The 15,704-nt window shown below is 42.4% G+C and overlaps 1 protein-coding gene across 1 annotated transcript in view; it reads right to left on the bottom strand.

Annotated features, from left to right (window-relative positions):
- Positions 1-220: 220 nt before the first annotated feature.
- The window catches only part of Ift81 (intraflagellar transport 81), a 69,911-nt gene continuing 54,427 nt past the window's right edge, over positions 221-15,704 (bottom strand). Inside the window, exons 15-19 of the mRNA XM_051161547.1 lie at positions 13,482-13,568; positions 12,465-12,536; positions 11,817-11,902; positions 5,124-5,169; positions 221-964 (exon numbers count right to left, since the gene is read on the bottom strand). Of these exons, the coding sequence (XP_051017504.1) occupies positions 782-964; positions 5,124-5,169; positions 11,817-11,902; positions 12,465-12,536; positions 13,482-13,568 (474 nt within the window). The 3' untranslated portion in view covers positions 221-781. The remainder of the gene's footprint in view (positions 965-5,123; positions 5,170-11,816; positions 11,903-12,464; positions 12,537-13,481; positions 13,569-15,704) is intronic.

The raw sequence follows: 15,704 nt of genomic DNA, 5'->3' as shown, positions 1-15,704 counted from the left end.
GCAGAGGCTGGAAGCACTGTGGATCCCCACATTTCACTAGGAATCTTGTGTTACCTTTCAAGCCTATGTAGCATCTATATTTTATGACAATTTTTATATTCTTAATAACAGTCCTCAGGACAATCAAATGGTTGTGTTATTAAACCCACATTCAATATTTGGTGAAAATAAGTAACAATCCTTTGAAATGAGACATGAATATTATAAAATACTTTTAAAAGAAAAATTTTGACACAACTATGTTATTTAAGCAATGGCATGTATCAAGCTTTATTTGATTTTAAATCATATGAACAGCATAAATGCTTTACAAAATATTAAACTGGTTTGCATTTATAGAAGAGAAAGGAACTGAAGTGAAACTGTAGGGACTGCTGACTTCAGACAAATGTTTCTTCAAAACAAGATACTAGTTCCTAAAAGGGTCCTCTAAAGTCAGAAGAAAAAAAAAAGACCAAGAAAAACATTAATCCATCAGTTATTACAGCTTTAAAAACTACATGGTTCTTAATGGACACGTGTTTATATTACAGATAGCAAGCTTAGTCCTTTCTCATAAAACTCAGGAGACACCACTCGACGTCTAAGCTAAACAAACAAAGAAAGCCTCTTCTTCATGTTAAGAAGCCCTTCAAAGCCTGATCTGCCCTCACTTCATTTTCCAGGACAACTTTAGAAGGGATGGCTAGTCTGAAAGCAAAGGATGAGTAAGTCGCTTCCGAGAAGGCAGGCGCTGGCGATGTGCTCGGCCAGCGGCGACTTAAGCCCGAGGACACAGGGCTCAGAGCACCAGCCGGTCCTCTCCGCCCTCCTGAATTACCTGACCAATGGAGCTTTGATTCTGCTGTTTTAGAAAGCATTGTTTTTTACATTCCATCAGCTGCTCAAGATCACGCCACATCTTGGCTTGCTTCATGTTTGGGCCATGGCTTTCTCGTACAGCCTTTTGTTTTTCCCGGAGTTTCTATGATTAAAAACAAAAACCCAAGAATAATAAATTATTGGTTAAATGGATTTACTTCTGTCATCACGAGGCAAGGGAGTATGGCATGTTTTATACGCTTCGTGAGTGATAATGAAGCAACTGTCCTCTCCTCTAAAACACACCAAGAATACTTTAAAAGTTAACTCAATTGATGGTACATGTAGAATGACTTGAAATTACAACTATCAGAACAGGGCTGGGTGACAGCTCAGAGCTAAACACCCTGGCTGTTCTTGCAAAGGACTCATGCTGACTCCCAGCACCCACACAGTGCTCACGATCACCTGTAACTCCAGAACAGGGGCTCTGATGCGTGCACATGGCATGGGTACATACATGTAGAAAACATTCATACACATCAACCAACCAACCAAACATATTGCTTCTCAACTTTTTGGCTAAGATTAAGTGTAAGAAACAAACAAGTTGCTGGGCGTGGTGGCGCACGCCTTTAATCCCAGCACTTAGGAGGCAGAGGCAGGCGATCACTGTGAGTCTGAGTCCAGCCTCGTCTACAAAGTGAGTCCAGGACAGCCAGGGCTACACAGAGAGACCCTGTCTCGAAAAACAAAAACAAACAAACAAACAAAAAAACCCCCAAGAAAACAAACATATAAATAAACAAACAAAAAATAAATAAAAAAAAGAAAGAAAGAAACAAAACAGTCCTGAGAAAATCAGGAAGGGAAGGAGAGGGAGAAGACCAGGAAAGCCGAGGACCTGAGGTTCAGTGGCTTTGTCACTAGGTATAAGTGAGGTACTTAGGCTCCCTGGACCTTAGGTTCCTTTCTTTCTTTTTTCAAAATTTTTTTTCTTTTCTTTTTTCCTGTGTAGCCTTGGCTGTCCTGGACTCACTCTGTAGACCAGACTGGCCTCGAACTCACAGCGATCAACCTGCCTCTGCCTCCCAAGGGCCAGGATTAAAGGTGTGCGCCACCACTGGCCTTAGTTTTCTTCATGGCCAACTGTAGCTAACAGTAGAGAACGATAAGAGAACACACTGTACACTCTTCTCTCTCCATGTGCTAACAGACGGACACTTGACAAACTGCATTGTGTTGTACGCTATTATCACTAAATATTATAGTCTTCCCTGAAATCATGTATATTCTATGTAAGTTCAAATTATCAAATCATATGCAGATCTTCTTCAGAGACCATCAGTAATTAAAAAAAAAAAAAAAAAAAGCATTTACTAGTTAATAGGCCAAAATCTTTATGAGAAACATTTTTTAAAAAATAAGATTTAAGGGGCTGGAGAGATGGCTCAGTGGTTAAGAGCACCACCTGCTCTTCCAAAGGACAGGGGTTCAATTCCCAGCAACCACATGGCAGCTCACAACTGTCTGTAACTACAAGATCTTACAGTCTCACACCAACACACACAAATTAAAATTAAATAAAATATTAAAAAAAAAAATAAGATTTAAGCCGGGCGTGGTGGCGCACGCCTTTAATCCCAGCACTCGGGAGGCAGAGGCAGGCAGATCACTGTGAGTTCGAGGCCAGCCTGGTCTACAAAATGAGTTCAGGACAGCCAGGGCTACACAGAGAAACACTGTCTCAAGCAAACAAACAAACAAACAAACAAAAACAAACAAGATTTATTGCCAGCCATACTACAAAGCAAGTTCCAGAACAGCCAGGGCTATGCAGAGAAACCTTGTCGCTTCAAGGCCAGCCTGGTCTACAAAGCGAGTCCAGGACAGCCAAACCTACACAGAGAATCGCTGTCTTGAAAAACCAAAAACCAAAACCCCAAAACCAGACCAAACCAAACAAACAAAAGAGAAACTGTCTCAAAAAACTTAAAAAAAAAGAAAAGAAAAGAAAAGAAAAGAAAGGGCTTACTTCTTTTTACTTTCTATGTGTGGATGTGTTTGCCTGAGTGTATGTTTGTTGTACCACATGCATGCCTGGGCCCCATGGAGGTCAGAAGAGGGTGCCAAATCATCTGGAACTAGAGTTACAGGTGGATGTGAGACTACATGTGGTTGCTGGGAACTGAACCTGGTCCTCTGGAAGAGCAGCTAGTGCTTTTAATCACTGAACCATCTCTCCAGTCCTCAGAATTATTTTTGTTACTAGCAGTCTAGATGGTTCCACATGCTAAGACTGGTTTACAACAAATTCTGTAAACTGAGGAAAGCCGGTAAAAAAGGGTAGTAAGAAGGAAGATGGAGCAAGAAGGACAGGCAGAGGGGGCAGTGAACACACAGGGGAGCAGTGGGGCAGGAACACCAATAGAAGCTGCGATGAGAAAAGCACCAGGAAGGAGACAGACCAGCAAGCACACAGCGCTACCACACAGGAGCACGCTCATCTTCCCTCTTTAGGCCACAGCTCATCCACTGATGCTCAGGACAAATGAGAGTGCTGCTGGCTGGTGCTTGCCCAAATAAGAGAACAAACTAGGGTGAAGGCGAGATTGAAAGCACTGATTAAATACTGCCCACCCCAGTGATAGGTACTGAGGCAAATAGAGCAGGAACACAGGAGAGTGTTCAGATATAACTGTAATGTAGCTGACCATTTCTTATGTAATACAGGAGGCACACGCTTAGCACGTGTAAGTTCATGCTGTAATGTCTCTCATCACCAACGTCTTATGCTCACAAGTTAATAAAAGTATTTGAAAAGACCATTAAAACATACTTAAAATAGTTAAGAGTTCTGAGCATATACTATATATTTAAATATATTATAAACATATGTTTATGTAATTATAATATCAAAACATTATAAAATATAATATTTACACAGATATTTATAACATTATATATATTATATATGATCTATACTTTTATAATATAAATTTATAAGATTATAAATTATAATATTAATTTATAAACTTATTTGTATGTGTATATAATTATTTTTGTTTTTTGAGACAGGGTTTCTCTGTATATAACTATATAGAATAACATATGTATATGTTTATCTGTATGTGTTTTGGGTGTGTTGCCTACACGGATGTCTGCACCACATGCATGCCTGGTTCCTGAAGATGCCAGCAGGGGACATGGGCTTCCTTGGAGCTGGAGTTATATAGACAACTGAGAGGCACCATGTGGGTGCTAGGAATTGAACCTGGTCCTCTGGAAGAGCTCCTAACCACTGAGCCAGTTCTCCAGCCCCACAAGATATTTCTGAACAAGAGAAAAAGGGGAATAGTCTCATATTAACATAATGTGGAATGTTTAGAAGAAAATCTACTGATAGTCATATTAACTTCTAAAAATCTAAACAATCTATTGTTAGTGTATTTTACAAAAGAAGGCTTATAAAAACTAATTTAAACATGAAAATTCCATTTTTCTTTCGTTTGGATGCAGCTGTGTCACCTATAAAACAGTGGTTCTGAACCTGTAGGTCTTGACCCCTTTGGGGGTCAAGTGACCCTTTCACAGGGGTCGCCTAAGACTATCAAAGAACACAGATATTTACATTACCATTTAGAACAGTAGCAAAACTAAAGTTATGAAGTAGGAACAAAAATAATTTTTCAGTTGGGGTCACCACAACATGAGGAACTGTATTAAAGGGTCACAGCGTTAGGAAGGCTGAGACCCACTGCTGTAAAGGAATCAGGTACAGAACTTACAAGTTTCCTCTGTCTCTCTGTCTCTCTTCCTCTCTGTCTCTGTCTCTGTCTCTCTCTCTCTCTCTGTATGTGTGTATGTGTGTGTGAACTTGGTATGTGTTTGGAGGTCAGAGGACCTCAAACAGGACTGACTTAGTTTTCTCTTTCTAGCATGTGTGCATATGGGTCCTGCAGACTGAACTCAGGTCATCAGGCTTGGTGCACACACTGAGCATTCAGCACCATCTCACTGGTTCCTTTTTTTTGTTTTGTTTTGTTTGTTTTTCCAGGCAGGGTTTCTCTGTGTAGCTCTGGCTGTCCTAGACTCACTTTGTAGACCAGACTGGCCTTGAACTCACAGTGATCTGCCTGCCTCTGCCTCCCAAGTGTTGAGATTGAAGGTGTGCACCACCACTGCCCTGCTCCTTTAAATTCTTAAGAAAGGAATTAACCCCCTCAAAACTGTTGTCTTCAAAAGAGAATGACAATGTCAGAGCCAAGCCTCCCCCCCCCAAAAAAAGTCTGAATTAGAAACATTAAAAAAAGAGTTCTTACCTTACCCAGGTTTTCTTGTTCAGTAATATTTTTGGTATACTGTTCCCTAGGGAGTCAACACAATGATTTAATTTCAACTTGAACTGATTTAATCACACTAAATTAGAAATTAGCATATCTGTGTCCCTTTACAGTTCAGGGCAGAATCAGAATGAAACTCATCGGCAATGTTGTTCCCCATGCTTTAGTTGTTTCTTCAGTAAGCAGTCATTTAAAGGCGGGAAAGGACAAAGTATATACAGGAAATTAAGTTAAGAAAATGAAAATGTTAAATATGACTTCTGGTTAATCTACCCTTAAAACAATGGCAACCCACTTGCTTAAATTATACATTGCCTTCTAGAGACTACAGTGAGATGAGCATTAAATAAACACTCAGCAGTGTCTGATTCTGCAACTCTGCTTCCAGGAAGTCACCTAAAGAAGAACTCCCACGACTGAAGAAACATAAGAGCAAATACTACTAATTTTACCAATGCATGCTATACTGAAAGCTGGTATGCTTGCTACATACATGTAGACGGGCAAATGTTTAGGTAGATTATAGTAATCCATTGAAAGGAATAATACAGAGTTGTGAAACAGTGAGATCAATCTATACATACTGAAGTGGGAAAATTCTAAATAAATATTAAGATAATTTAGTAGTTTGTTTTGTTTTTTGTTTTTTGGAGACAGGGTTTCTCTTGTGTAACCTTGGCTGTCCTGGACTCACTTTGTAGACCAGGCTGTTCTCGAACTCACAGAGATCCGCCTGCCTCTGCCTACCGAGTGCTGGGATTAAAGATGTGTGCCACCATGCCTGGCCTGTATTATTTTTATATACACATTTATGTATACACATATTTCTGATGTATTTGCTAAAGCACACACATGCAGATGTATTAACATTTGCATGATTGAATATGGTACAATGTACACTGAAGCATTAATAGTAGACTGTTAAAGCCATGTCAGTATGGGCAGTATCTTTTAAAAAAAAATACATATATATGTTTTTGGGTGTTTTATCTGTATGTATGTTTGTACATCATGTGTGTGCCAAACTAGTTTAAGGAGGCCATAAGTAGGTGGTGAATCCCCTGGAGCTGAAGTTACAGATGGCTGTGAGCCATCATGTGGGTTCTGGGAATTAGACCCAGAGCTCTGGAAGAGCAGTACTGCAGCGCTGCTCTTAATCTCTAAGCCAGAGATTCTCAATGTGTGGGTTGTGACCCCTGTGGGGCTGAATGGCCCTTTCACAGGGGTCACCTAAGACTCCTGGGAAAACACAGATATTTACATTACAACTCATAATAGTAGCAAAATTAGTCATGAAGTAGCAACGAAAATAATTTTATGGTTGGGGGCTCACCACTCTATGAGGAATTAACTTAAAAGGTGGCAGCATTAGGAAGGTTGAGAACCACTGCTTTAAGCCATCTCGCCAGCCATCTTCTACTCACCATCACCCTTTCCTTAAAACAAACAAAAAAACAAACCCTCAGGTAGCACCATACAGTTTCAAACTTAGTGTGTAACCAAGGCTGGCCTTGAATTCCTGATCCTCTTGCCTTTGCCTTCAACTCTCAAGTGCTGGTGTTTACAGGGGTGTGCTACCACACTCTTAATTTTCTTTCCTTCCTTCCTTCTTTCCTTCCTTTCTTTTTCTTTTTTTAAACAATGTTACTAGGTATCCAGCTGGTCTTGAATTCATCTAGATAGATCAGGCTGGCTGAGGGCCTCTGTCTCCCAAGTGCAGGAACCGTATATACACACCTTTAACTAGGTAGCACCGTTTTTCCCAGGCTGGTCTCAAACTAATGTATCTTAGACCATCCTGAATCCGCAGCCCTCTAATCTCAGCCTTTCAAGTTCACCATGCTCATCTTGAAAGCACTCAATTTCTGTGTATGCGACTTCTTAATGATTATTTCTTGGTTTTACAAATATTTGTTAATAAGCTAAAAACTCAATTAAAGTACAGTATTTTCCAGCATGTAAGATGACAGGCCATATAAGATGGCCTCCAACTACCCAGTTAAGCTATATTAGGAGTATACTCGCCATATAGGACTACCCTTCTTCCAGTGCACACCCTGTGCAGCAGACTCTGGCATGTGTCTGTTTGCAGGCAGGGCACAGGCAGCCAGTGCAGGCCTACACTGCCCCTTTAAGGCGAGCTCTACGCTCAGTCTGAAGACACACAGCCCTCATGGAGAGAGCTAATGCACACTTACATTCTCCTCCTTGAGGTACAGGAAGACGTGTGCAGCTTGCTCCTCCTTGCTTCATGCTCCTCGCACAGAGAGGGAATCAGCTGCAGCACCCCCTCCCCAACATGCGCAGGACATATGAAGCAAGGGGAAGCAAGCTGCAGGTAAGTACCTTGCGTATAAGATGACCCCCGACTTTGGCACAAATTTTTCTTATATGCCGGAAAATACATAAAAAATTAAATGTATTTAAAAATCAAAGTAACTTCTATTTTAATGCTGTGTAAGAAAAAAGTGAGACTTAAAGCAGGTGGTACGTTAAGGTCAAAGACTGAAGGGTAAGGATTAAGGAACAGATTTGTCCAGACTAGTTTATGCCAACTTGACAACAACTAGAATCATTTAGAAAAAATGATTCTCAGCTGAGAAAATGCCTCCATAAGATCGGGCTGAAGGCAAGACTGGAATGTATTTTCTTAATCAGTAATGGATGTAAGAGGGCCTTGCTCACTGTGGGAGGTGCCACTCCAGGGCTGGTGTCCTGGGTGCTCCACACACTCAGGCTGAGCAAGCCATGAGGAGCAACCAGTGAGCAGCACTCCTCATGGCTTCTGCATCAGCTCCTGCCTCCAGATTCCTCCCTACTTGAATTCCTACAGACTGTCCAACACTTTTAAGTGAAATAAACCTTTTCCTTCCCAGTTGATTTTGATCAATGGTGCTTTACCACAGCAATAGAAACACTAACTAAGCAAGGAATATGGGAGGAGACTTTAGATTTTTATTTGTTTGTTTGTTTTTGTTTTTTTCCAGACAGGGTTTCTCTGTGTAGCCTTGGCTATCCTAGACACTTTGTAAACCAGGCCTGTCTCTGCCTCCCTTGTGCTGGTATTAAAGGCCTGCACCACCACGTCTGGCTGAGACATTAGATTTTATATGTGTTTGTTTACTTATTTATTTTGGGTTTTATGAGAAAGAGTTTTTCAGTGTAACAGCTCTGGCCTCAAACTTACCGAGATCCACCTGCCTCATCATCCCGAATGCTGGGTTTAAAGGCATGTGCCTCCATGCCTGGCTAGGTCTTATATTTAAATGCAAATATTGCATTTGTTTTTCTGTGTAAACTTAGATTGTACTATTAGAAGAATTAAGCAAGATAAGATGGGAAAATCTAAGATTATCATAAACTGCAAAGGAGAAGGCCTAGCAGCACCAGCAGAGGAAGAGGACAGGGGATGGCACAGGAAGCGCCCAAGGTCTTGCAGAAAAGCATGGGCAGCACCTGCACGCTGGAATAAGGTGGAGGCCAGCCGTGCCACGAGCCTTCACTTTGCCCTTAGAGCACATGCAACACAAGGCCCATCTACTTTCCAAAGAACTGCTAGGAGGAGCTAAATGGCAGAGTAACCCAAGAAGAATGTATGGAGCTGGGTGTGCTGACACATTTTTAAAAAACATTTATTTATTTATTACTATGTATATGTGTACACCTGCATGCCAGAAGAGGCCATCATATCACATTATCGGTGGTTGGGAGCCACCATGTGGTTGCTGGGAATTGAACTCAGGACCTCTGGAAGAGCAAGCAATGCTCCTGACCTCTGAGCTATCTCTCCAGCCCCCTGACACATATTTTTAATCCCAGAGCTCAGGAAGCAGAGACAAGTGGATCTCTGAGCTCAAAGCCAGCCTGGTTTACACAGCAAGTTCTGGAACAGCCGGGGTTGATACAGTGAGACACTGTCTTAAAAAAAAAAAAAAGCATATCAGAGCTCAGATGGCTTTAAGGAACTCACTAGTATCTTAGGTGTGACACTTGTCCAGATTGTTTTAGCATTTTCATTTACATAAAAATTTCTTGCCGGGCGTGGTGGTGCATGCCTTTAATCCTAGCACTGGGAAGGCAGAGGCAGGCCGATTGCTGTGAGTTCAAGGCCAGTCTGGTCTATAAAGTGCGTCCAGGACAGCCAAGGCTACACAGAGAGACCCTTTCTCAAAAAACAATTTCGCAGGAAACCAACAGGCTCTGTATAGTAGTAATATGCTAGCCCCAACCTGGCATATATAAGTCGGTCAAGGGTAAAGGTTAACAAAACAAAAAAGCCTTGCTTTTTCTTTGTTGTGGTTTTTGTTTTCTAGACATGGTCTCACTGTGTACCTCGTAGACCAGGCTGGCCTTGAACTCAGAGATCTGCTGCCTCTGCCTCTCCAGTTCTGGGGTTGAAAGTGTGAGCTACTACTCCCACCCCAGGGCTATCTCTTTCTCCTTCTCCTTCTCCTTCTTTTTTTCTTTTCTTTTCTTTTTTGGTTTTTTTGAGATAGGGTTTCTCTGTGTAGTCCTGGCTGTCCTGGACTCGCTTTGTAGACCAGTCTGGTCTCTAACTCACAGAGACCCACTGCCTCTGCCTCCTGAGTGCTGGGATGATAGGTATGAGCCACCAAGCTTATCTGGAATCTATTTTTTAAACCTTTGGGCTAATTAAAAAGAACCAGAATATTAAATGATAATAAATTTTTATTTCTGTAATAATACTTTAAACATGTATTTGTAAGATTATAATGCAACTAACACCATGTTTTCACATTATTCTTCAGAATGGGCTTTAAGTACAGTTTTAAACTATTTATGTATATGTGTGCATGTGCATATGCACACTTGCCTCCAAGGACAACTTGCAGGAGTATGTCCTCACTGCCTACAATGTACCTCTCGGGGATCTTATTCAGGCTGTTCGGCACGGTGGCAAGCACCTGTACCCTCTCAGTCATGTTCCTAGTCCTTTCTTACAGTATTTAAACGTACTGCTGTAGTCATGGCACAATACTTTCTTACAAGAAAACTTGGGGAATATGAACATTTATAACGATTGTTTCATATGCGTGTGTACAGGTGCACTCACCCATGTGGGTTATGTAGAGGCCTGAGGCTGGCTTCAGGCATCTTCCCCACTCCTCTTCCTCATGTTTAAGGTGGTCTCAAGTGTCTACTTTTCAAGAACAAATCAACTATTCTTATTTCTTACCACTGACAATATAGACTATAAGAACAAAGTTTGGGGGCTGGAGAGATGGCTCAGCAGTTAAGAGCCCTAACTGCGATTCCAGAAGCCAGAGTTCAATTCCCAGCAACCACATGGTGGCTCACAACCATCTGTAATGAGATCTGATTTTCTTTTCTGGTATGTATGAAGACAGAGAATTCATATATATATAATAAATAAATAAAGCTGGGCGTGGTGGTGCACACTTTTAATCCCAGCACTCAGGAGGCAGAGGCAGGTGGATCACTGTGAGTTAGAGGCCAGCCTGGTCTACAAAGTGAGTCCAGGACAGCCAAGGCTACACAGAGAAACCCTGTCTTGAAAAAAAAATGAATAAGTTAAATAAATAAATGAATATTAAAAAAAATAAAAAGAACCAAAGTTTGAGCTGCGTGGTGCTGGTGCAAACCTTTAGTCCCAGTACTTGGGAGACAGAGGCAAATAGATCTCTGTGAGTTCGAGGCCAGCCTGGTCTACAGAGTGAGTTCCAGGATAGCCAGGGCTATACAGAGAAACCCTGTCTTGAAAAAAACGAAAACCAACTAACCAACCAAACAAACCAACAAAAAAACCCCAGAGTTTATACATTGTTAGAAAGATTCTGAATAAGGACTTTTATAGTTTAATAAGCAAGAGCATGTGCTAAAGTTACCCTTTATAGGAAGGAGATCTCCAGTCTGGTAACACTAATGCATGGCCACTCAAAATCTCTACTACAATCCCAAATCCCTTTTGTGTCTTTACTGGAGAGTAAAAAGAAAACATCTGAACTGTGCCGATGGGCAAAGAGAGCTGATCTTCCATGACTGCATTTTATTACAACTTGCAGTTTAGCTATAAATGTATTTTAAGGCAAGAGTTGATTTATTACAGTATGCCACAGTTGAGATTACAAAAAGTCACCATGTAAGACTAAGCAGTATTTATACATAATTCTCACTTTAAAAGCCGGTATACTAAAGTCACATGGTTTCTAGCTAAAAGGCAGTCATCACACTGCACACTTAGCAGGCAGATGACCAGAGTCCCAGCCATGTGTGCTTAAAAAGATGACATTAAAATACTAATGCTTACAGACAGGAAATATAAAAGCACACATATTCCTGGGGGCCAGAGTGGGGTTAATACCTAACAGAATGTGAAAGGGTTTGGAACGAGATAGTGGTGATGGCTCAGCACTGTCAATGCAATCAGTGCCACTAATCACATGCTTAGAAGTGGCTAACGTGACAAATGTTATATTTTATATAAATATATATATGTTTGCTACACAGAAAAGAAGCAAGGAAGAAGTCCAACTACATATACTGCTACTCCACCAGGAGGGCTAGGCTATCCTAACACTCAAGTCTTCAACAGCAGCTTAGCGTCTGGTAGCTGAACGCTCCTATTGCACTTATAAACCTCCCATAGGTGACAACATTGAATCAATCAGTACAGAAGCAGGAGCCACTTGCCTGATTGCTTTCCTTTTTTCCTGTTGATCAGAAGAGACATATGCCTTCATCTCATCAGTCGCTCGACGAAGCTGAACTTCTAGGTTCTAAATGCAAACACAAGTTTCAGGAAGTCTTTAATTTTGGGGGTAGGGGAGGGAAATGGTTCAGCAGGTAAAGGCACTTGCCACACAGTCTGACAACCTGAGTTCAATCCCTAGGACCCACGTGACAGAAGACAGCACTGAGACCTGCAAGTTGTTCTCTGACTTCAACAGGGCACATGGTGTGTGTGGGCACACACACACACAATCAACCAATCAATGAAATAGTTTTCAGTCAGGTGTGGTGGTGCACACCTTTGATCCCATGCCTCAGGAAGTAGAGGCAGGCAGATCTTTTTGAGTTTGAGGTCAGCCTGGCCTATATAACGAGCTTCAGGACAACTAGGACTCTAGAGAAACCCTATCTCAAAAGAAATGACAATTTTAAAACTTTTTCAAAGCTGGGTGTGGTGGGACATGCCTTTTATCCCAGCACTGGGGAGGTAGAGGCAGGCGGATCTCTGTGAGTTCCAGGCTGGCTACACAGAAACCCTGTCTTGAAAAGAAGAAGAAAAAAAAAAAAAAACCTTCTCAAGGAAGCGTGTGACTCCACTCTTTGTCTTACCTTAATCATGCAGTTTGTGTAATGGTATCTGCTCTCCTCTTGAAGACATTCTTCACGCAGCCCTCGCACTTCCTGCATGTATAATGTTAAATTAGCAATGAATTATTGAAAGAATAAGAGAGAAGTTGGCTGTAAATGCACAACAGGAGAGAAACCGCCAAAACCACCTGCGCAATAAGCTCATTTATGATAACAGCGTATGGCCCCCTGGTCTGAGCCTCCTCAAGCACTTTCTGCACTGCAGCTGCAGGAACTCGCTCATGAAGTGCTATGTGTGTCTAGCACTCTTGTAAGAGCTAGGGATGCAGCAGCAAGGAAGACAGCCAGATCTTCCTCTCCTAAACAAGGAAATAGGAGTGAAGAATATTTCCAATGGGCATAGGTGTTATGTGGAAAACTGAGCATTGGGTAGATGGTGCACTAAGGGGTGGCAGGCTGCTGAAGAGACCGGGAATGCTGGGTAAAGTGATCAGAGACATCTTTGAGTAGGAGTTGGCTTTTAGGCTGAGAACTATGTGATGAAAAAAAAAAAAAAAAGAAAAAAAAGAAAAAGAAAAAAGGAGAGAAGACACCGAGTGTTCTAGGCAGAGAGAACAGGATGGAGCTTGTCCTGCTTGGAGTTCAGACACAAGGCCACTGTGCTAGACGGGGAGGAAGACAAGACACAGATATGACCTTGACAGAGCAGGTGGAGCTGACTACAACAGAACCTGGAGTTAGGTGTTACTTCACGTGCAGTGGGAAGCCGATGGGGCGGCCTGGACTGGACACTGTGTCTGCTCTAGGAGATTAACTGCAGGAAGACAAGAGCGGATAGATGTTTACAAGAGTCTGGGCAAGAGAAAATGGACCTGAGGCATCGGCGCTAGCGGAACAGATGGAAGAAAGGTTTCTAGTACTTCTGAGGCAGGCTAGGAGACAACGATGAAGATGTAAGAATCTTGTGACCCTGAGGGAGCGAAAATGTGCACACATGGGTAGCTTTTGTTAAACTTAGAATAAAAACCCTCCTCTTACCTGCTCTAATTTGGACCGGTTGCTTTCAAGGCCTGCTGCACAGCTATCATACTGGGCTTTCTTTTCATCACACTCCTGGGTTAGTTCCTAGTTTGAAAAGGGCAAATGATTAAGTGAAAAACAAAGGCATAGAATGTGGCTCCGAAACAATGCATGTCCTTGTCAGTCTTGTAACTTAACTCTAAGCTTCTTGGCATACTTATGAGTTATTTATACAACAACTGGACATGTGAGAGTTACGACAGATGGAGGTGCTGATAAGAACAACAGCTGCCATGTGCTGCTCTGTGGGCCAGCTCCTGCTTAGGTGCTGGGACACCACAGTGAACAAAACAGCATTCCCCTAAGTAAAGCTCAGAGTCCATAAGTGAATGCAACCTGGACAGGAGCAGACAGGACTCTCGGAACTAATCCAGGCTTGGGGATCAGCAGGGACAACTTCCTGGAGAAACCAGTACCTAAACTGAGAATTCGGGATTAGTAAGAATGGTTAGGGGAAGGTGAGCAAGGGAACAGAGCTGCTTAAGAAAAGCAAACAAATATGAACACTGAGTGACAGATTGGAAGCAAAGAAGGAGAAAAACACTGAGGGACCTACGAGGGGTCCATTACTGGCGTGGGGCTGGGAATAAGGAGAGAGGAGGATGAAGATGTACATGGGGGCATAAATCCTACTAGGCACATGAACTGGCCCTGCACAGTAGCAGATGTCGTCGTAGTAGTAATAATAATTATTATTTTGTTTTTTTGAGACAGGGTCTCTCTGTGTGGCCTTGGCTGTCCTGGGCTCGCTTTGTAGAGCAGGCTGGCCTCGAATTCACAGTGATCCACTTGCCTCTGCCTCCCGAGTGCTGGGATCAAAGGCATGCGCCACCACTGCCCGGCCTGGACAGTAATTAAATCTTACAACATTGAAGGAGGCACTGTCACCTCCATATGATGCTTAGAAAACACCCAGAGCGGCCAAGGACCTTGCCATGATTAAACTGCTATAAAGGACAGAGTCACGGTAAATTCAGGCTCCTTTGGAAGTTTCAACATTTATTTAGATATTTTGAAGGAGATAATCTGAAAATCTGCTGAGTATATGCATGTGCTTGCTAAGGAAGAACAAATGTCTCTTAAAATCTGGGGCTGAACTGGATTGCCAAGAAGTGGAATCATCCGGCTTAGAAACAAGAGGCTGACAGTGGCTATCTCGGAGAAATGATTATGGACAGCAGAGGGACAGTAACATCCACAGGGCAGGAGGAACCACACGCAGCTGAGGATTTGGAACTGAGGACTCCATAGTAGACTCAAATTGTTCTCAATCTAGAAACTTCCAAAGGGCTAAGGGCAAGGGAGCAAAGGTTGGAAGAGCATGCAAATGTCCTTGGTTTCACGTAGTAGCACCTTAGAAACAGGAGCATTGCTGTGGATGAGTAATGCTGTATGAGCCATCTCTGTCGTATGGGACTACATATGGCGTTGAGTAACTAGAACAGTTAAGACTGCAGAGAGAGCTGGGTGTGGTGGTGCACGCCTTTAATCCCAGCACTTCAGAGGCAGAGGCAGGTGTATCACTGTGAGTTCAAGGCCAGCCTGGGCTACAAAGCGAGTCCAGGACAGTCAAGGCTACAGAGAGAAACCCCGTCTCGAAAAAAACCAACCAACCAACAACCAAACAAACAAACAAGAAAAGATTGCAGAGAGGAGCTATGACTTTATGTATTCAAATGAGCCAAAGGGGAGGCAGGTGAAATGGCTCCTCGGGTAACTTGTTTTAAATGAAAATCCTAAACGTTCTATTTTACCAATAAAGACTCATGAGCCAGATGCTGGGGTGAGAACCTGTTAGCTCACAAAGGCAGAGAAAGCACCCAGCTGACCTTCCTACTCAGCTCACAGCCTGATGGAAAAGGCCCGAAAGGCTCACTAGATCAGTGACAGCCCAGGAGGGGAAAAAACAAAAACCAGACAAACAAACAAACAAAACCCCAAGGTTTGCTAGCTCAAAAAGCCCAAAAAGCCAAAGGCCAAGGAGCTGAAGAGCCGAAGAGGGAAAGAGCTAAAAGCTAAAAGCCCAAGAACTGAAGAGCTGCTTCTCCTTCCACACGCTGTCTTAAATGCCCCTCAACTCACAGACCCTTCTACTGTTTGTCAGCTGGGTTCTTGCTCCGCCTCTTGACTTAGGGTTAACTTTATTAAATCCTGTGTACAGAAAGCTCTAGGATTAAAGGT

This window comes from Acomys russatus, chromosome 19 (genome assembly GCF_903995435.1).
Source record: "Acomys russatus chromosome 19, mAcoRus1.1, whole genome shotgun sequence".
Classification (NCBI taxonomy): Eukaryota; Metazoa; Chordata; class Mammalia; order Rodentia; family Muridae; genus Acomys; species Acomys russatus.
The sequence above is the reverse complement of the archived record's forward strand: the minus strand, read 5'-3'. Positions and strand labels throughout refer to the sequence as shown.